A 20,244-nucleotide genomic window follows, 5' to 3' on the forward strand; every position below is an offset into this window, starting at 1 on the left:
TGCTGCTGTTCTGCGGCAATTCTGACGCGCTGCTGTTCTGCGGCAATTCTGACGCGCTGCTGTTGTGCGCGGCAGGTCACGCCATGACCGCCCTGCGCTGCCCATTCTGCCACAAGACCTTCAGGAGCCGCGACTCTCTGAGGAACCACCGGGCGCTGCACGAGGGTCGGACTGTCTGCTCCCTGTGTGGCCGGGTGTTCAGCACGCTGACGAATCTGGCGCAGCACCGTCGAACTGTGCACGGCATGCGACCGCCGCCTGTCGCCAGTTCACTGCAGCCGCACATGGGCGCCGTCCCGCTGCCGCCGTCGGCGCCGCAGGCATTCCTGACTCATCATCCTCCACATCCGCCGCCCATGTAGAGGTGCGATGTGCAGCCAGGGTGGAGATTGAAGCAAAAATGCGGTATCATGCGCTTGAGCAAGAGTCAGAAGTGTGTCAGATGTTTTGAAACACTTTTGAGCGCGTCCCCGGCGCCGAGTGTCACTCCGACTGCAGCGCCATCTACCGGCGACCCGGCTGACCGGAGTTCTCCCTTCTGCCGGTAGGCGGCGCTGCGCTCGGAGGCTGGATGACGCGCGGGTCGGCAGCGCGCGGTTTTCCGTGCGCCCTGTGCGGCAAGACGTATGCGCTGCGCACCTCACTGACGCACCACATGGGCCTGCACCGTGGCGAGACGCGCTGTCCCGTCTGCCAGAAAGTGTTCTCCCGAAAGGGTCACATGCTCAATCACCTGCGCACAGCGCATCAAATCACGTGAGACCTGCAGCGAGCCCAGCGCGAAAGTACGTGACCCGCTGGTGGGACCGGTGCTCTTGGCCAATGACCGTCAGGTGATGCTCCACTTACGGCCAGAGATATGGCGTCGAATGTCGACGACGGACGTAACCGTGGACGAGCCGATATTGTTTTGGCCAGTCTACCAGTCTGTTGTGAATTGTGATTCTGAAAGTATTACCTAATCTTGTATGAGTTAAGCGCGCGACACAGTCAGAAGTATAAGTTGTTATGCCTGTAAACTAAGTCGAGAGAAATATACATTGTCGTGATCAAGCTTGGCCCTGTGATTGGATGTCCAACTGACAGGCACTTTCGACATCGTCTCTTCCACAAACAATCAACTACGCCGCCACCACAGCCACCACCACCGCCGCCACCGCCAGCGCCTCTATCGCCGCTACCGCCGCCGGCGCCGCTGACGCCAGCCTCTCCGTTGCAGGGCACGGAGCTCTGGCGGCACTGGCGGCGGCGGCGGCGGCGGCCGGCGGCGCGCGCGGCGGCTCCCCGCAGCCGCAGTTTACGTGTCACGTGTGCGGACGCACGTTCACGAACCGCTCGTCTCTGAGCCACCACCGTACCGTGCACCGCGGGCAGACGACGTGCGCGCTCTGCGGCCGCACCCTGTCCAGGATGGGCGAACTGAGGCGGCACCTGCGGGTCATGCACGGCTACCCGGCGGGGGAATCGGGAGAGGGGGCCGGGAGGGAGGGCCGCGCGGCCGAGGAGGGCGCAGAGATGGTGTCAAAGGAAAAGTTCGCTTTCTAGTGAACGAGAGAGCGACAACAATCGGCTCAACCGAGCTACCGTCGAATGCAATAATGTGACTCCCCATCGAGGGCATGAACGTTTATCGTCTCATGTAATAATGGTTTGTATGGATTCGGACTAGGCGAAAGCGGAGCTACTAAAAAGACCAATAAAATTAGATGAGGTAGCGGTTAATTCTGAAAACATCAGAAAGGAAATAGGGAGGACGGTGCGTTTGAAGATGGCGAATGCCATTTCCGGGATGAATGGCGCCATCGCGACGTGACGGATTGATCCTTGACAGTGTCAGGATGACATCTGCTTAGAATGGGGACACAGGCCGCATAATGAAGATAATTTGATTACGGAGCGAGCGAAGCGAGCGTAGTCTTTCCTTAGATTAACGGAAATTTCTGAGTATGAGCGGCCGGCCGGCCGGCCGGCCGGCCGGCCGGCCGGCCGGCCGGCCGTGGTCACGCTTTTGCGAGGCTTATATCTCAGCAACCACTTGACCGATTTACACGCGGTAATTTTTGTAGGGTAGCTTCATTCCTTCTACCAAGTATTGGACTATTCCCGATGCATGTGGGTGACCCCTTATGCACGTGCCACGTGCAAAACGAAGAGGTGTCAGTTTTGTTATTGTTGCAATATCTCGGTAACTACTTGGCCGATTGCGCTGAAAGTTGGCATGTAGGTAGGCACCCACTAGGCACTGCATATACATGTGCCAGAGTTGGGGTGCTGCTGCACGTGCGCACGTGCAGGGGTCGTTTCCAGATCTCGGGAACGGCTTGACCGATTGCGCTCAAATTTGGTACACGGTTAGGGACCGGTTAGTAGGGTGCCGTGCACAAGTCAGTTGGGACCCATTTTGCACGTGCGCACGTGCAGGGTGCCGCTTCCAGATCTCGAGAACGGCTGGGCCGATTGTGCCCAAATTTGGCACATCGCTAGAGACCAGTTAGCAGGGTGCCGTGCACAAGTCAGTTGGAGGTACCCCCTCGCAATTTCGCACGTGCAAGGCCCACCCTCTCGCTCGCTCCGTTAGTCGCCCCAAAAGGCGTTATACTGGTTCATTAGACTTCCGATGCGATTTCATTTGCGTGAAGAACTGCATATGACTTGTTTTGATAACAAGAAGAGTTATGTTTTGTGCCAGTTTCAGTATTTGCTCAGTTGCGCTGCTGCGCTTTTTGTGCTCTTACCCTTAGCAAGCCTCTCGTATATAGCCAAGGCATGCCACTTAAGACAAGTTCATTATAGCGTTTATCGGGATATATCATGACGATTGACTGCGCGTTTCAATTTGCGAGGAAATACACCTTTATGTAAAGTTGCTTGTATATTCGGTGATGAGTTGGATGGACGCTGTATTTTTTTTTTTTTTTTTACTGACGTTGATATTGAGTGGTCGTCGAGTTCCGAGAGCAGTTTGCAACACAGTTGTGTGTCCTTCCTCTCGCAGTTGAGCCGTCCCGCTCTCCGCGACTTTCCCCTGCCTCTCCGCGACTCTCCGTCCCGGCCACTGCGGCCGCGCTGACGTGTGTAGCTGGACGGATGTATAACTGAAAGTTGAAGTCTCTCCGCGAGCCGTCTCGCTCTCCGCCTCTCTCCGGCCCGGCCGAACTGACGCGCCGTCTGCCGCCCGTTGCAGGCGTGGCTTATCTCTCGGACGCACCAGCGGCGGCGGCCTACCCGGTGTACCGGCGCGCCGTCAGTACCGGACCCGTCGGCGCCAGGCCCCGCTCCCCGTCCGGCTTCTTTGTGTGCACAGAGCCCGGCTGCGGCATGCGGCTCCGCAGCCAGCCGCGACTGAGCGAGCACCGCTCCTGGCACCGCGGCGAGACCACGTGCCACGTGTGCGGCCGACGCTTCAGCAGCAAGCACAGCATGTGGAAGCACGCGGCGCACATGCACGGCTCGCTGATGCCGCCGTCTGCTGCGACCAGGCGGTTCGGTGCCGGTGTCGGCGTCATTACTGGTGTTCAGGGTGGCTGCGGTGGGCCGTTCAGGCCCGACTCGGAGGCTGGCGACGCAGTGCCGTCGAGCGTGTCCGAGCCATCGCCATCCGAGTGACAGCGGAGCTGGTGGTGAGGAGCCAGTGCTCATTGGAGGAAGCGGTGCAGTCAGCTGGGGTACATAGTCAGTGGGCGGTGGATGAAGCGATACAGTTAGCTGAGGTAGATAGTCAGTGCGCGGCGGATGAATTGCGATACAGTCAGCTGGGGTAGAGGAGCCAGTGGGCCGTGGATGAAGCGATACAGTCAGCTGGGGTAGAGAAGCCAGTGGGCCGTGGATGAAGCGATACAGTCAGCTGGGCTATATGAGCCAGTGCGCGGTGGAGGAAGTGGTAGCGTCACAACCTCCGACCGGTACGCTGTCATTGGCGTATCGACTCCTCAGTGTACAAAACGGCGAATGAGGGCCAGATCGCATTCGGCATCGGCAGCGTGGGAAGGTGTATGATGGCTTAGCGTCTGTAGCCCAGCGATAGCTGATTGGGGTGGAGAGTTTGTGACTGGGATGGCCGATCGCACTGCCAAGGCATATTATCTCGGTGGTCAGACAGGCTGTTTTAGTGGTATTTCGCTTTGACAAAGGTGAAGTCATGGTCGTTTGATTTCACCCAGTTGCATAGCAATTAGTGGTGAAATGGCACGCCTGGCATATCCTGAAGGTATTATTTTGGTACGGATCTTGAGTGACATTGAGTGAACTACTTGCCAACCATTTAACCTCCAGAATTTCCTGATCAGTGATCACGACTTTTGAACCTTTTTATACGGAACAGCGTAATGCCAAATGCCGTGTGAGGTAGCCACATTAGCATTTATCCGAAGCGTTGCCGTCTTTTTTCTTTCCCTGCTTGACGTGTTGTATACCTACCAGTAAAACGCCTTTTGGGCGAGGAACGAGCGAGCGAGATAGTGAGCCCTGCACGTGCGGAAGGGCGAGAGGGTACTTCCAACGGGCTTGCGCAAAGCACCCTTCTAACCGGTCGCTAGCGGTGTACCAAATTTGAACGCAATCGGCCCAGCCGTTCCTGAGATCTGGAAGCGGCATTCTGCACGTGCGCACGTGCAAACGGGGTCCAAACTGACTTTTGCACGGCACCCTACTAACTGGTCCCCAACCGTGTACCAAATTTGAGCGCAATCGGCCCAACCGTTCTCGAGATCTGGAAGCGCCCCCTGCACGTGCGCACGTGCAGTAGCACCCTAACCGCAACACATGGGAATGCATTGCCTGGTGGGTGCCTACCTGTATGCCAAGTTTCAGCGAAATCGCCCCAGTAATTACCGAGTTATTAAAATGGGAACAAATTTGACACCTCTTGTTGTTGTATTTTGCACGTGCACTTGGGGTGACCCACATGCATCGAGAGTATCCTATTTTTGGTAGAAGGGATGCTGCTACCCTACAAAAATTACCGCAAGTCAATCGCCCAAGCGGCTGCTGAGATATGAGCCTCTCAAAATCACTACTTTTGCAAAACAGCTTGAACACCCTTGACTTTTCACGTGGCACGTGCCACGACGGTCACTGAGGTGTATCAAAAGTAGTCAATTACGGGGTAGAAGGGATGGGGCTACCCAACAAAAAAGACTGCAGGTCAATCGGTCCAGCGGTTGCTGAGATATAAGCCTCTCAAAAGCGTTACAGGCCGGGCCGGGCCGGGCCGCTCATACTGAGATTTTTCCGTTATATTGAAAAGACTCGCTTCGCTCGCTGCGCTCGCTCGCTCGTAATTATTTGGCTGAAGTAAATTGGCTCCCAGAGTCAGGGCAATGCTTACGATTCGCCATCTCCCTCGTCGCTCATTGCTTTGTAGATGTATTGCATGCCCATCACATTTGTTTACCTTATTATGAGGCATGCCCAATTTTGTAGCGAATAAAAACAAAAAACAAAAAACTCCGTTTTTTATATCCGTGAAGTTCAGTGACGGAACGACATTTATGAACACTCCTGAGAAATTATAAAACACACTTATGCCAAAATCTCACAGTGGAGCGGTACTCAGCCACGCATTGACGAACCGCCCTGACTCGGTGAGTGATGCCGTGGCGCGCTGGTCTTTTGCAGACCCGGTCTGGGACCACCAGCGGACGGCGGTCTCGGACGTCGGCTTCCTGTGCCCGATCGCCGGCTGCGGACTGCGGCTGCGCAGCCAGCCGCGCATCAGCGAGCACCTCTCCTGGCACCGCGGCGAGACAAAGTGTCCCGTCTGCGGCCTGCGCCTCTCCTCAAAGACCAAGCTGCGCAACCACCTGCCGCGCCACGGACCCGCCGGCGACGGATGGATACTTTAGCCGGCACCCGGGACTCTGGAACGGACCTTGTCTGAGCCGGAACGTGGCTGTTTTGAGCTGTGAACTGGAGCAACTGGTCTAGGCTGGGACCAGTCCGGTCTGAAACGGGACGTTGCGTCGGGACCTGGCTGCTCTGAGAAGGAAACCTGACTGGTCTGAGGAGAAATGTTGCTGGTGTGAGGCGGAACCTGACTAGTGTGAGACGGAACCTGCCTCGGAGGCTGTCGCACCAGACGGCGGCGGCTGGTGTGAGCCGGAAGTGAGCGGGAACCTGGATAATGGGTGTCTGAAAGAACAAATTGTCCGGAGGTTGCCGGCACGAACTCTGCTCGGTCCAGTGTCGATACGAGCTAGCATCAGCCGCGGAGGAAGAGCTTCATGTCTGAGCTGGCGCCGGTGTCGCATACCTACCTACAATGTATACGGCAATACGCTGATGAGAGATGCATATCGTTGATTGAATGGACATTGAATGCTGCGGGACCTGTTGGAATGGCCCCAGCCAGTGCCTCGGTCGTCTGTTCGCAAAGGCTGGCTCGTGACGTCACAACGAACCGGGGGCGGATTGGTCCACCGGGCGAGGGGGCAAGGCGACAACATTACAAGCAAATGCTGGGGCCGACAGGTGAATGCATTAATCACCCAAGGTTATACTTTATGTTGATCGCTGATGATTGTTTTTTATGGTTTAATGGAGGCCTCGAGTTTTTTTTTTGTGTGTGATAATGTTGTTGGAATGTATTGAAACTTAGTTGTTAAATAAAACAATTGTTCAAAAATGTATTTTAAATCAATGTAAAGCAGTAAAGGCGTGAGCCCCGCTCTCGGGAACGTTACGTGTCCGTACAAAACTGCGTTTGTAATGGTTTGTAGATACTGACGCGATAAATTGACCGATTAGATAGCGAAATAGAGCTCTTGTTTGCTGTTTCCGTATGCACGACAACGACCATCCTCAGAAGTGGAGAGCCCGCAAAACAAAAAAGCAGGGATGCGGAGCCGTGGAAATTTCAGACGGCTCCGGCTCCGGCTCCGGCTCCGGAGAAAAAAATCGGCTCCGGCTCCGGCTCCGGCTCCGGGTGAAATGTTATGGCGGCTCCGGCTCCGGCTCCGGCTCCGAGTAAAATGGTCCGGCTCCGGCGGCTCCGGCGGCTCCGGCTCCGGCGGCTCCGGCTCCGACTCAGTACATCCCCTATGCAATCAATTAAATACGGATGGAAGAAAAAATGGATTGGTTATACGCGTTACTCTTTGCCATGACCGGCTCATGACCGCGTCCCCGCGCAAACGCACCTCGGAGAGAACTGGCACAACAAGGGACTAGGAAGCGATGGCATTGGAAACGCAGTCGCCGCGAATCGGAGTTCACTGAACCATCGTAAGCTGACACCCGTCTCGGCACGGACGGTGCTGGGAGTCGCAGTCCACTGCACTGGCTTGAAAACAATGGCCGTCACCTGATGACCGGTCCTCATGTTCTGGGGATGCAGTAGACGTGGGGGGGGGGGGGGAGGAGCAGACAGGAAGTTGATTGCGTACTGTGGGATACTGGGGATATTCGGCTTTTTTCATTCACTTGATGGCACATGACGTAAGTACATACCATATGTTTCACTGCCTTGTACTGTCAAACCGAACTAGGTCAATTATTTTTTTTCCTCTTCAAAAAATAAAAAGGAGCCGGAGTCGCCCCCTTTTTTGGCGGCTCCGGCTCCGGCTCCGGCTCCGGTCTATATTGTTTCACGGCTCCGGCTCCGGCTCCGGCTCCGGGCAAAATATGCCGGCTCCGGCGGCTCCGGCTCCGACTCCGGCTCCGGCTCCGCATCCCTGCAAAAAAGGGAAAGAATGGTGAGCATTTGCAATGGCTCAGGGATCGACTGAGTTTAGTCAATGATAGAAAACGTATTCTAGTCTTCATGAAATAATTGGCAATGGTGTGTCGCCGGTAAACAAGTTATTTTACGATGCGCTTTTAAGCATTTTGTCAAAGTCTAGGTATGCCTTCATGAGCGATTAGTAACTCCTTTAAACGACATAGTGAACAGTGCAAGCATAGGTATACCTAAATGCTGTCGCATTCACTTTTTACATGAATCAGGTGCTGTCGAGCTCGAGTACCTACCAATGATATTACCGAATTTCTGAATAATTATCGAATGAAAAGTTAACTGGTCTGGTCCTCACTCCCCAGAAAGTCCTCAATGTCACTCGCCGTGTCATGTGTCCTCTCCTACTGGCTCACGGATGATTGGCATCCGCTGCTACATAAATCACTCCTCTGAAGTAGCTTAAACTTCCCAAGCCGCTCAAAAGTCATCTGCTTTCCTCAGCTATAGGTATCAGCAATGACCAGTGACCACTATTCCTTCCAATGTCAGCTGCGTGCCTATACCGTCTCCAGTGACGTATATCACCCCCGCCTCGGCTGCTGTCTGCAGTGGTCCTGAGCCGCCGGCTGCCGCTGTGTCCCCAGGTGGCGGTGGCTACCCGTGCCAGCTGTGCGGCGAGACCTTCCGCACCCAGTCCAAGCTGTCGCACCACCGCGCCTGGCACCGCGGCGAAACCATCTGCCACGTATGTCAGCGCGTGTTCGCGCGCACGGACATCCTCAGGAACCACCTGCGCACGGCGCACGGTGTGACCATGCCATCTCGGCGGCCGAGAGCCGCCGCGCTGCTGGCGACTCCGAGCGCTGCGGCAGTGGACCCACAGACACCGGGAGTCCACCAGAGCCGCAGAGACGCCCCGTGGACGGGCAGCGCCCCCACCGACTGGTGAAGGCTGGAGTCGGCGCGGACGGCAGACGCGGCTGGTGGTGACGGGAGTACGGGAGGGGTTAGCAATGGTGACAGTGGTGCTCTGAAATGGTGATAGTGGTGACTGATGGTGCGCTGGTGGTGCACTGGTGCTGGTGTTGGTGATAAGGGACCGCGGCCGGTGGGATGGGTTTGCGCGGACGGTGTTTTGGGATTTGGGGACTAGCGTTATAGGGGTTACAGTCTTCAGATAAGCTGTGTGACAGCCAAGAGGCAATAGCGTGATTTTAACAGGAGGGGATATAACTACTTATGAGCTTCGTCTATAATGAGTGGACAGTGTTTTCTGGAGGCATGGCATCTTTGCTCGGTAGGTTCACATGATTGGTGCCATACGATAGATAATCAAACGTCAATTCAATGTATCACGATTCACAGTCAATAAAACTGCACTGAGTGATACGAGTGGCTTACGGACGCTGTGTTCAACGTTTGTTCTGGAGACTGGAAAATACATTGATAGAAATTAAATTTGTTTATGGATCGTTTCCAAGGCGCTCCACGAAGACGCGTCAAGAAGTGTGCATTTTTATCACATTCGAGCTAACCGCCAGGCTATATCCCTAACATTGCTGATCGGCTGACACCTCAATAACTAGCCATTTAGCCGTTGCTGCAACTAACCTGATCAGTGATCACGCAATTCCTATATCTGTAATGTCTCGTCTCCCTACCTGGCAGTCGAGTTACCGGTCCCACTGTGCACTCACCGATCTGCGACCGTTAACGCTCGCCACCTGTCGGCAGATTCCAGCCACCTGCTGAGGTGTGATCAGTGCGGACTCGCGTTCCCCAGCGCACCGCGACTGAGCGAGCACCGCGCCTGGCACCGCGGTGAGACCATTTGCCACGTATGCGGCCGCGTCTTCAGCCGGATCGACCACATGCGCCGCCACATGCGCACCCGCCACCAGGTGGTGCTGCCGTCCCGCCGCTAGGGCGACGCCACCGCCAACGCAGGTAGGATCTCGATCGAAGTGGATGTAGCTGTGGGCGATGATCGGCAGCGGGACGTCGCGTTCAAGGACCAAAGCTAAGCTCCGCGTGAATGCTAGTGATAAGAGGTCACCAGTGCGATGGTGTCGGTGTCGGTGGATGATATCTAACCACCAGTGGTGATGGGTGTCGGTTATTGGTGTCGGTTCTTGCCGGTGTCGGTGTGTAGAACACCAGTATTTATTAGTGTCGATGTGTGTCCGAAAACCAGCGGTTGGTTTCGATGTAGTGACCGTGCTACTGGTGCTAGGCTTACAGTCCAGTCAAACGGCAACTGGCAGGGTTTTATGAAATCCGACAAGTGCATTTTAAATGCTAAAAAATACATGTTTGCCGGTATTATTCTGAGATAATTCAGTGGTACCGTCAAGCACTGAACCGACGTATGTATGTTCAATAACCTGTCCTAATCTGGTAGATGTTAGCGTTTAGATGCATGTGATCAGTGTTTCATCTTTGTTCAACGTGCTTCAAAGCACAACTCATAAGCGTAAGTATACACCACCGTTTATTGTGACCAGCTTGCCATGCAATTCGAACCCTGTCATTCAGTGCTAGTAAAGAAATGATTTAGTATAGTAAGCACTTGGTAAGGACAAACTCTATATGTTGTAGCACACCGCCAATGAATATCTTACAAACGGTGGGCAACACATGCGGAACGAACTTCGCGTGAGAGCATCCGGCCGCCTATTTCGGTTACGCCATGACACAAGGCCTTGACGTTGCGCTTATGAACAGTGTGATGTATGCGTGAAGTTGAGTGAATCCGAACTATATAACGACTGATTCTCATGTACACATGTTGTGGATGTAAACCTGCGAATACAGCGTGAACTAGATGTAACACCGCAGGTTTAGCGATGAGGTCGTGCGAACAAATTACGGGAGTCGAGAGATTCAGCAATATTGCAAAGGTAGAAAGTGAAACCTACCAATTTGGACAGCACTGCGAGCTGCGTCACGAATTAAAATACCGTTTTCGGAAGCACGCTGCCTGAACTCGAGTGCCGGAGCCATGAGATCGACCCAGCGAGGACTCGCTACTGGAACCAGAGGGTCGGCTCGGTTTCCCCCGCCGGTGGCGCCCCCTGCGCCGCTCCGGACGGACCCTCCCAGTGCGCCCTGCGCTCGGAGCTGAGCGGTCGCGGTCCGTGCGGCGCCGGCGCCGAGCCCCTGACCTCGGCTGCCCTCGCTGAGTTCCTGCGCGGCGTCAGATTGGGCCCCAGACAGTTGGCCAGGTGAGCCCGCAGGTTGCGTTTGGTGGCGAGCACGGCGAAGCACCGTCGACATGTGGTCTCTCCGCGGTGCACGGCCGTGTGGTGGGACAGGTTGGACGCGTCGCGGAACACCTTGTCACAGAGCCGACAGGCGAACGGAGCTTCCGGCCGGCCGGCCGAGCCGCCCGACAGCAGCCGAGTCAGACCTGTCGGAGAACAGGGGGGGGGGGACGGTCAGATGGTGTGTACGAGCCGATAGACAGCGGGGGGGGGGAGGGGCGGGGTCGTGTGCCGGGAGAAGCTAAGGGAAGGTGTGTTCTGAGGGATGTCTGCGTGCGATTACATTGGTTGGCTGTTATAACTTAATTGCTCTAGTGGCACGCTACTCCTCCTCATACTCGATTAGTTTACTAGCATTTCCTCAGCAACGCAATAACGAGAACAACCGATAGCTGTGCTGGCTCACCACTACGTTGCGAATGCATCGAGAGAGACTTCGGAGATAATTTATTTGCATCACGAAGGACGACAGCCGATCACCAATGATCAATGAAAGAAATGTTCAGCTTTGATACAACTAGTGCTTTCAACATTTACAAAACCACGTTTTTCAGACTCTGCATATTACGAGGAGCTTGGTTAAAATGACACATGAAAACTAAATTAAACAAAATATCGCTCCACCCATTTATGCGAAACACAGATCTTCACATCGCGATTAATGGTCACAATTCAAGCGGACGAACCTCGCCATTGGTCTTCAATAGAGAGCCAAACACTGTCCCAACTCTTACGTTAACCTCACTACCGCTTGAGGTGACTTCTGGGAGCAATAGGCCACCCCAGCCCCCGCTTAACGATCACAGAGACTGACTGATCAGAGTAATTGACACCAACTCTTCCTATCCTAATTCACCACAGCTGCTCCTCTCTGTGTCTGACAGAGGCCACTGCCTGTCCACTCGCGGCCAGAGCCCCGCGAGGCACGTTGTGCACGCTGTGCAAGTGCGTGCGCAAAGTGGAGCGGGTCGAGAAGTATCTGTTGCAGATCTGGCAGACGGTCTCGCCGCGGTGCCAGGAGAGGTGCTCGTTGCGCCGCTGTCGGTTCCGGAAGACGCGGCCACAGCCGGCTATCGGACACAGACGCATGGCTGGAACAGACAGGACAGTCAGTCGGACTCCAGCTTACACGTATACTGTACCAAAAAGTCGGGTCACCACTTCATCAGTCACACCACAAAACTGATAAGAGCACGGGGTCTGCGGCGAACACGGTCGCTGCTTACTGGAGGTGCCCCTTGTATTTAGGTGTCATCGAAATGCGAGGTCGGATAGAATGCGTCGAAAGTGCTCAAAGATACAAATACAATTTCGGTATTATAAATACTACGATTGTTATTACACCTTTGCGCTTGTTCAGTTCGAATGGCGTACCTATAAATCATTGCCGCATGAGCCTAAATGTAGCTGCCCTTGAGTTGTCTGTCATTTCTACTTAAATTCAGAACGTTTACTTGCGATGTACTACCCATATCATTACGGGTGCGAGACTCGGGCAAGCAGTTCCCGATGTCTACGTTTGTGGGTAAGCTTACAACCCTATCGCTAGATGGCAGTAGTAGTCGACGCCTGAAGATATGCTGTCCCGCAATGCTCGCCGTCCAAACGAAATGTTTGCGTGGCGTAATTTACATTTTAGACAGAGGCTGAACGTGAAAGGCGCGAAACCACAGATCGAATCATTCTGCAGAGCCGAACTGTCTGCATCATGTCTGTTAACTCGCGCCCCGCTGGGCTATTCAGTCATACGCGCCCTGCTGGGGGGGGGGGGCAGATTCTGCCCCCCCCCCGTCTAACTTTCGAACCGATGGTCGTAGAAAGACGGGGAAAACGGCAATCAAAAGCTCTCACCAAGGCAGATCTTAACCCTCGCCGGCACAGGCCATTTTGCGTCCTTCGACGGCACAAGGGGGGGGGGGGGGTTGGTACGACCCCCCCTCCCGTTTGGCCCCTGATCGAGCTAGAGCTTCGCGGAAAAAAACGATCGTGCTGCCCGTCACGAGAGGAAGCCGATGATACCCAATTTTAAGGTCCTAGGTCACCGGGTGACCTTCCAGGTCAGGTCAATGACCCAAAAACCGGGAAAATCGGGACCTGTTAGAAAGTCGTAAAGCGTGGCTGCTATGTGGTTTTCCGGGGTGCTGATCACGAATATCGTGTTAGTTTTGATCAGAGATGATGTCTTTAAGCATTTAGACCAGGTCGGGTCAGGTCAGGTCAGGTCAACCGGTAGGGGTTGTGACGGGTATTCGTAATACGTGTCAACCGCCTCTGACAGCTTCGTAACATGTTACTAAGGCACCAAAACTACTTCGTAAATGATCAAATTAATGCTAAATTCGAATTCAGCTCGAAAAACTAGCCTAGAAACATGTAAAACTCGAAAAAGTTAACCGAGATCACCCGAGGTCACCAAAGGTCAATGACCTGACCTGACCTTCAGGTGACCTTGACACCCACCATAATGCATGGGAGCAACATCAAATCACATGTTTGAACGTTTGAAACCACGAAAAGTTTGCAAACGCGCGGCTAATGCGAGCCGACATACGCCGAATCGCGATTTCGGCCAAACATGGTCTCGGAAAAGAGGTCACAGGTCAAGGGTCATTTGGGTCAGGGTCATGAAATTTTCAGGGTAGGTGTAAAATTGATCAATGCGAAGGTACTGAAAGTTTCGTCGCGATCGGCCGCTTTTTACGCGAGTTATTCGCGAAAAACCTTAGGGGGGGGGGTGGCATCAACCCCCTGTGCCGGCGAGGGTTAAGAGCCCAATTTTTCTGCTTAAGTAGGTCAGAGGTCAGGTCAAGGTCAGGTCAAGGGTACAAAATGCAAGCTTCTACAGTATCGGCCTTGCACCGTAGTTGCCAAAGAATGGACTCAGACTGATTGCCCAAAACGTGTTCTTAGACTACCAAGACAATATTCGTTGCATACAATGTCATTCAAAGGTCAAGGTCAGGTCAGGTCAGGTCACCAAAAACAAAATAGGGGAAGGTGGGGTAAGACGGCCCAGCGGGGCAAGACGGACCACCAGCCCTCCCGGCTGAACCGCTGCTGGTATCTACTGCTTTATGCACTCACTATGTTTGTTTTCCTTCGTAACAATGGCCACCTTGAGCTCATGCTGCTAGGATGCATAGCTTTTGAGTTATTGAGAAAAATGTTGTTTTTCGTCAAACCGATCTAATATAAGAGGTCTACGGGTGATTCAATTACGGCGCCTTTCTTGCATAATTAGTTTCTATTTTGCACTTAACTGTGAAGAACAAAGTTATAAACTTAGTTATAGTCACACTTTAGGAAAGGCAAGGTTTTGCAATGTTGGGCTATTTAACATATACGTCATGATAATGACAGAATTTAGATTTGGGGCAAGACGGACCACTGTGGTCCATCTTACCCTGTGGTGGTCCATTCTACCCTGCATATGGAAAGTTCTTTTCCAAAACATTGACACAAGTTTAAGTAAGCTAATTTTTCAGGAAGGAGTCTTTGTTGCATGTGAGCCGCCATGCATGCAAGTGCTCAGTTAGCATGCATTCATGCCAAACGACAATCAACACACATGTTCCCAGCTTTTAGCTGCACTTCCATCACACATGAGTAAAGAATAAAGGCTCATTTTGCTATTTTACCATTCTGGTTACTTTTTCTTACAAGAGTACAGAGCAGAAGTGTAACACACATGAACAGATAGCAGGCACTGCTGGGTGGTCCGTCTTACCCCACGTTTTTTCTTGTCTGAGTTTTTGACATGTCCCTCTTTAAGAGCATCCACCACCTAGATGTCTTTAAGTTGAAATTTAGTCTTTACACATATCAACAGAGGAAGGATTGAGCATTCCGAAGACTATAAATAATATGAATTACGAGAGCAGTGTAGCAAGATATGCGGCCTCAAACCTTAGCTGGTCCGTCTTACCCCACCTTCCCCTATAGAAAAGAGCATGTGCGACACATGTTTTATGGGTCATTTTACTCATAGAATTCAATAGGCACACTCAATAAGTGATATGGACCACCTATCGATGAATTTCAGGTCGAGGTCAGCTCAAGGTCAGGTCAAGTGAGGTCAAATTTTGAAGTTGGTTGTTGAGGCCTAAAAAGGTGTCTATCTGATGCAGTTTTCACGGCAAATCGATTGGTGCTATTTTTGTTTCCGTACGAGGTCTAGGACTTCCAAAAAAATCATTTTTCAAATTTTGTGTGTGTCGTGACGTCATAAAATTTTGAATAGCTCCCGCGGCGTTTGGAATTTTGCCGTTTTTGAGGCGAAAATGGCGAACATGACGTCACTAAAACGTCAATTTCTCAAAAGTTTTCCGCTCAAATTTTCAGGGAACGTGTCAAATTGATGTATAATAAGGTACTGAAAGTTTGACGTCGCTGGCGTAACGCGTTTAGAAGTCGTTGGCGAAAAACGGGAGGGGGCAGATTCTGCCCCCCCAGCGGGGCGCGGGTTAAAGTACAAACATTGTCCATCATTATCATCATTTCCTCGGAATCCAGTCCCCAGAGTCTGCACAGACCGCGCCACAATGGAGCGAAATGAACGAAGAAAATGACAATCGTCTTTTTACTCTTTATTTATTGAGCCGATCAAACATGTCCATTTGAGATGGGACCATCGCAAATTTATTTACATGCCACGCAATACAGCTAGTAGTTACATGCTACACGTCAAACCTACATTTTCCCATCCTCAGTACCAATCCGTCCAACCTATTCTCATAATTTGTTCACACTTCCTGTTGCGATTTGTCCACCTATGCTAACGGTAGCTCCAGCGGAGTAGCTGGATAGACCAATAGACCATCGGCTCACAGTATGGGCTCAGCTCTGGCAGCGCAACGGTCGGCGTTTGAACCTGAGTCCACCTCATCCCATTAACTTAACCGAATCCCGCGGCATCGAAATGGCACAAATAGGGGCTACAACAGAATACAATAAACAAAATAAAGGCCTGATCCAAATAGGGGACCTGAGAAAATGTACACTACGCTCCTCAAGAGCTACAAAAGAAAGCAAAATCATTCCGAGGCCAAAAAAGACAAAGGCTTTTACAAACTATTCGAGCTGCGACGACGACACACTGCTATGTCGCGAACAATACGCTAAACTTAAACCATTTGCTTCTCTTGCAACAAGCGAAGTGACGCAAGTGCAAGTTTGACAAGCACACGATGCTGCGTGGTACCTACAACGTTTGCACAATGTGCAAAGCCGCCTGCCGCGTGTGTAGTACACAGTTTTGTGACACGTACGCATATCCAGCACCATCGCACACCATCCTATAACTCGAGCGTTCTTCAGGAAACCTCTCAGAGTATGTATACATCGCACTTCTCCACTTCACACCATCACCAAACCACCGTCCATAGGAAGCCATCACTACTAACGCCTTCCTCATGACTCATTACCCTGTTTCTGGCCTAAATGACGTCATCATCAGAGCTGTCCGGCGTCACCCGACCCTGCCTCGCGCCGCGCCTGCCACGTCGCGCCGGAGCTGCCGGGACGACATGGTACCGGCTCTGGTGGATGCGCAGGTTGGTTTTGTTGACGTACTTTCTCTCGCAGACGAAACAGGTCGTTTCGCCGCGGTGCCAGGACAGATGTTCGCCGAGTCGCTGACGGTTTGCGAACGTGCGACCACAGCCCGCTTCATGGCAGCGAAATCCTGGAATAGACGGGGTGTCGGGTGTCAGTCGGGCCGGCGGTCGCGCCGGTATTCTAGAGCAGTACTGTGTGGCTGTGTGCTGAGAGCTGTCACACTATAGGGTACACAGTCTACACACTACCAGTGAGCACAGCACTGTGCCATGGAAGCGAGGTAACCAAGGTGTCTTCAAAACGCGGGGTATAGGATAAAAGGGATAAATACAATGCTCCTTCAGCTCAAAGCTGCAATGTGCAGTTTTCAGACTTGTACTGTGCCCACAATCGGATAATATCTTTAAAGGAAATCGTAGATAACTTTTAACATGGGGGTTTGAACTGGAATAGCAGTTTTGCAGCTTGAGCTGGGACTAGCACAAATCAAGGAGTTGTTACGCCCCAGCAATCACCCTAGGCAAAGCTATTCCATTTCTCGTTCCGAAAAGAGTGCTTTGTAGAGGAATGTGTCCTTTGTAGAAGAATGCAGCCACGTCATCATCAGCCAATCAGCATGCAGCTGGTTTGAACTACGCAACATGATTGGTCAACGCGTAATAAGCTTCCCCGTTAAACATTATTTTATATAGAATATACTAAATAGTTCTTTCTATATAATAGTTTTTAAAAATCCTATTGTAAACATCAATTACCTATTTTCTCCCCTGATCATTTTGAGCATACAAGTTCATGAAACTGTAACAAAAAAAGAAACAATTGAAGGAAAGTGGCATATTCCCATTAAATGTGATGGCCGATATATAATGCATTATCACAAACACGAATTATTTTTTTGTAGTTTATTGTCTCGCAGACTTGCAGTGTAAATAAAAGATAAGCAGATGCTCAACTTCTTGTAAAAAAGTGGTTAAAACACACACACACACAAGCTCCTGAAATATGCTTCAATTCATCCCTGCACTGTTCACGAAAAAATCACTTCGTCGGGAAAAATCGCGAACTATAACGCCAACAACTATTAAGTACAAAACACGTACACAACTAAGGACGTTTATTTCTGTTCTCAAACACAAAATAGTACGCTGAAACCGAGGTTAGCGGAGGTTAAATTAAAGAAGACATCTTTCGTCTAAACAACACCGAGATGGCACGCTCGAGTAGCCACAAATCGTCAACTCATCATTTTCCAGAGTCCCCATAACGACCTTTTCGTGTAACAAACCTCACAGGAAGCACATCATCCCTATCCATGCATCCTCACATCCGATAACTACCCACTATGACGTCATCAACCTACATTTGCCTTCCATGACGTCATCACTGCGGCTGCCCGCCGTGACCTGAGGAGTCGGGCCAGCCGCCGCGCCCGCCGCTGCCCTCTCCCGTGCTATCCTGTAAAAAAACAGCTAGGTGCTGCGGGGTCTTTTGGCGCACGGTCGCGCTGTGGAGGCCGTGCAGGGTGCTCTGGTGGATGCGCAGGTTGGATTTGGAGGAGAAGCGCCGGCCGCACAGACTGCAGACCGTCTCGCCGCGGTGCCAGGCCATGTGCTCGCTGTACCGCTTCCTGTTTGGGATGGAGCGTCCGCAGCCGACCACGGGACAGATCGACGGCAGGCCTGAAATGGCGGGCGCCTGGGTCAGTCACGGTCAGCGACCGAACCGGCAGACACCAGTGTCAGGCGCCAGGGTCAGTCAGTCCGTGACTGAAACGGCAGACACCAGTGTCAGGCGCCAGTCAGTCACAGTCAGCGACCGTAACGGCAGACACCAATGTCAGTCGCAGTCAGTCAGTCCGTGACTGAAACGGCAGACACCAGTGTCAGGCGCCAGTCAGTCACAGTCAGCGACCGTAACGGCAGACACCAATGTCAGGCGCCAGTCAGTCACAGTCAGCGACCGAAACGGCAGGCACCAGTGTCAGGCGCCAGTCAGTCACGGTCAGTGACCGAAACGGCAGTGTCCGTTTCACAAGCAGCGACCGGCAGGAGGCGGTTATAGAGAGGCGCCAGTCGGCGATTAGGTGACGGTATATGGGTTATCGGGCACCAAAACTGCATTGGGGTTAAGTCAGGTCTTTAATACTTTTCGACCGTTAGGTAACGATGATATTGTATTTTAAATCCTCTTCGCCTTCTCGTTTAAAAATCCGCTTTGAATGGGGTGTTGAATTGAAATGACCTTTTGCATAGAAGTTCCATGCTACCTACGTCCTACGGAAGTACATAACTACGATATAATATGTCTGCAGGTGGATTATGGACAATTGATTAGCTGCACAGTCACCAGCTTCCGTCCCAAGGCATCCAACGTCGCTTCGTATTTATTCGAAATCCGAGTTGTCCTTCGCTACCTTTCCCGGCAACCAAACTCGTAAAAATGCGAGATATTTCAGTAATGTTTATTGACGATGCCAGTCGTAGTATAAATGCAGCAGTTTACTTACACGCAACCTAAAATGGCAAAGCACATACGCTTGAAGTGATAAACTGAAATATAACACTTCTTTTCTGATTGGACAAAAAAAAAAAAACGGAAAGCACCTATACAATGCAATTGAATAAACAACGACATGCGAAAAGCATCTGAGCCATAGCGTTTCAGTTCGCGATAGCGGGTCATTAGTGCACAAGTCTCGACACCTTATCCTGTGGTTTTAATCTCTCTTCGCTGCACCGAGCGACGATAAATGAACGGTGGCCAATTTGAGAATCCGTGGGGTAAGGTGACTGAACAACAGCATGAACAATAAAAACCGCAAAATAGGTACCATGGAAAGGCAACAATTAAGTACCTCCTAACTGTATCTCTAAATCTAAATTAGAAGGAACCACAGCGCATCAAAACGGAAAAAGATCCAGGAGAGTCAAAACAGAGCGAAAAGGAATAAGAACGAGAACAAGAAAGTAGTTCGTCTAGGCACACACAAACACACCAGCTACTCCTGGTATGTACCCGTCTCTGTCCCCTGTCCCAGCCTCCTCCCCCTCTTCTGCCTGTAGAACCGGCCTGCCGCGGGCGGGGGCGGCGGCGGGGGCGGCGGCGGCGGCTGGATCACTGGCCGGCCCCTGTGGTCCACCATTGCAGCACCGCCGTGGTGTACAATGACATGTTCGCGCAGGTTGCTCTTGGTGGTGTAGCAATTACCACAGACGGCACAGACGGTCTCGCCGCGGTGCCAGGACAGGTGCTCGCTCCGCCGGGCGCTGTTGGCCAGAAACTTGCCGCACCCGGACACTGGGCACACGGAACCGGTACCTGTCGAAACCAGCCCGCGTTAAATCCCTGCTGGCGTTAGAAATCTATAGCTAGGGAGGTACATAAAGTAAATACTGACTAGCTTTATGGGGACTGACAGTTTGCTCCGACTATATGTAACCAAGCATTATCAATTGCCAGGCCCTGATAATTGCAGCCTATCCCTCTGCTCTTGTGACTGTCGCTCATTCTTGAAGCCCCAGCAGCTTGTACAGTAGGTCTACAAAAAAAGTCCCCCGCTCCAGAGGCGGCCGGCCGGCCGAACCCCCGGATTCCAGCCCCGACTCTACCGCGCAGGCCGCGGCAGCGACACGGGTCAGGTCGCGGCGCCCGGCGAGTGGGTCAGTTGGCGGCGGCCGGCCGTGGAGTGAGGACGCCGTGTGTGGGGCGCAGAGATGCCGCAGTGCAGAGGAGGGGAAGATAGTGACTCTGCAC

The 20,244-nt window shown here is 52.4% G+C and overlaps 2 protein-coding genes across 12 annotated transcripts in view; one reads left to right on the top strand and one right to left on the bottom strand.

Annotated features, from left to right (window-relative positions):
* The window catches only part of LOC122363920 (longitudinals lacking protein, isoforms A/B/D/L-like), a 29,586-nt gene extending 18,509 nt beyond the window's left edge, over positions 1-11,077 (top strand). For 4 of the 11 annotated variants that reach the window (XM_043333742.1, XM_043333744.1, XM_043333743.1 and 1 more), the window contains exon 6: positions 3,185-3,638. In XM_043333742.1, the coding sequence (XP_043189677.1) occupies positions 3,185-3,606 (422 nt within the window). In that variant the 3' untranslated portion in view covers positions 3,607-3,638. Of the gene's footprint in view, positions 1-548; positions 1,050-1,219; positions 1,894-3,184; positions 3,639-8,316; positions 9,126-9,406 lie in introns of those variants that run through there. The other 7 variants (XM_043333767.1, XM_043333757.1, XM_043333760.1 and 4 more) reach the window with 4 other exon arrangements.
* LOC122363909 (zinc finger protein 320-like) lies at positions 10,699-19,633 on the bottom strand. Its single transcript, XM_043333726.1, has 5 exons — positions 19,561-19,633; positions 17,989-18,170; positions 16,507-16,618; positions 11,838-12,026; positions 10,699-11,081 (listed from the first exon to the last, which is right to left on the bottom strand). The coding sequence occupies exons 1-5, from the start codon at positions 19,631-19,633 to the stop codon at positions 10,699-10,701; spliced, it is 939 nt and encodes a 312-aa protein (XP_043189661.1).
* Between the last annotated feature and the right edge of the window lie 611 nt (positions 19,634-20,244).

This window comes from Amphibalanus amphitrite, unplaced genomic scaffold (genome assembly GCF_019059575.1).
Source record: "Amphibalanus amphitrite isolate SeventyFive unplaced genomic scaffold, NRLGWU_Aamphi_draft 000647F_arrow, whole genome shotgun sequence".
NCBI lineage: Eukaryota > Metazoa > Arthropoda > Thecostraca > Balanomorpha > Balanidae > Amphibalanus > Amphibalanus amphitrite.

Bases quoted from the DNA above. Each gene is read 5' to 3' on its own strand.
- LOC122363909 (XM_043333726.1), bottom strand. From the start codon at position 19,633: ATGGTGGACCACAGGGGCCGGCCAGTGATCCAGCCGCCGCCGCCGCCC. The intron at 18,171-19,560 runs GCCGGTTCTACA...CCGCCATTTCAG, and splicing joins GCCGCCCCCGCCCGCGGCAG to GCCTGCCGTCGATCTGTCCC. The intron at 16,619-17,988 runs GTGCGCCAAAAG...CGTCTATTCCAG, and splicing joins ACGGCCTCCACAGCGCGACC to GATTTCGCTGCCATGAAGCG.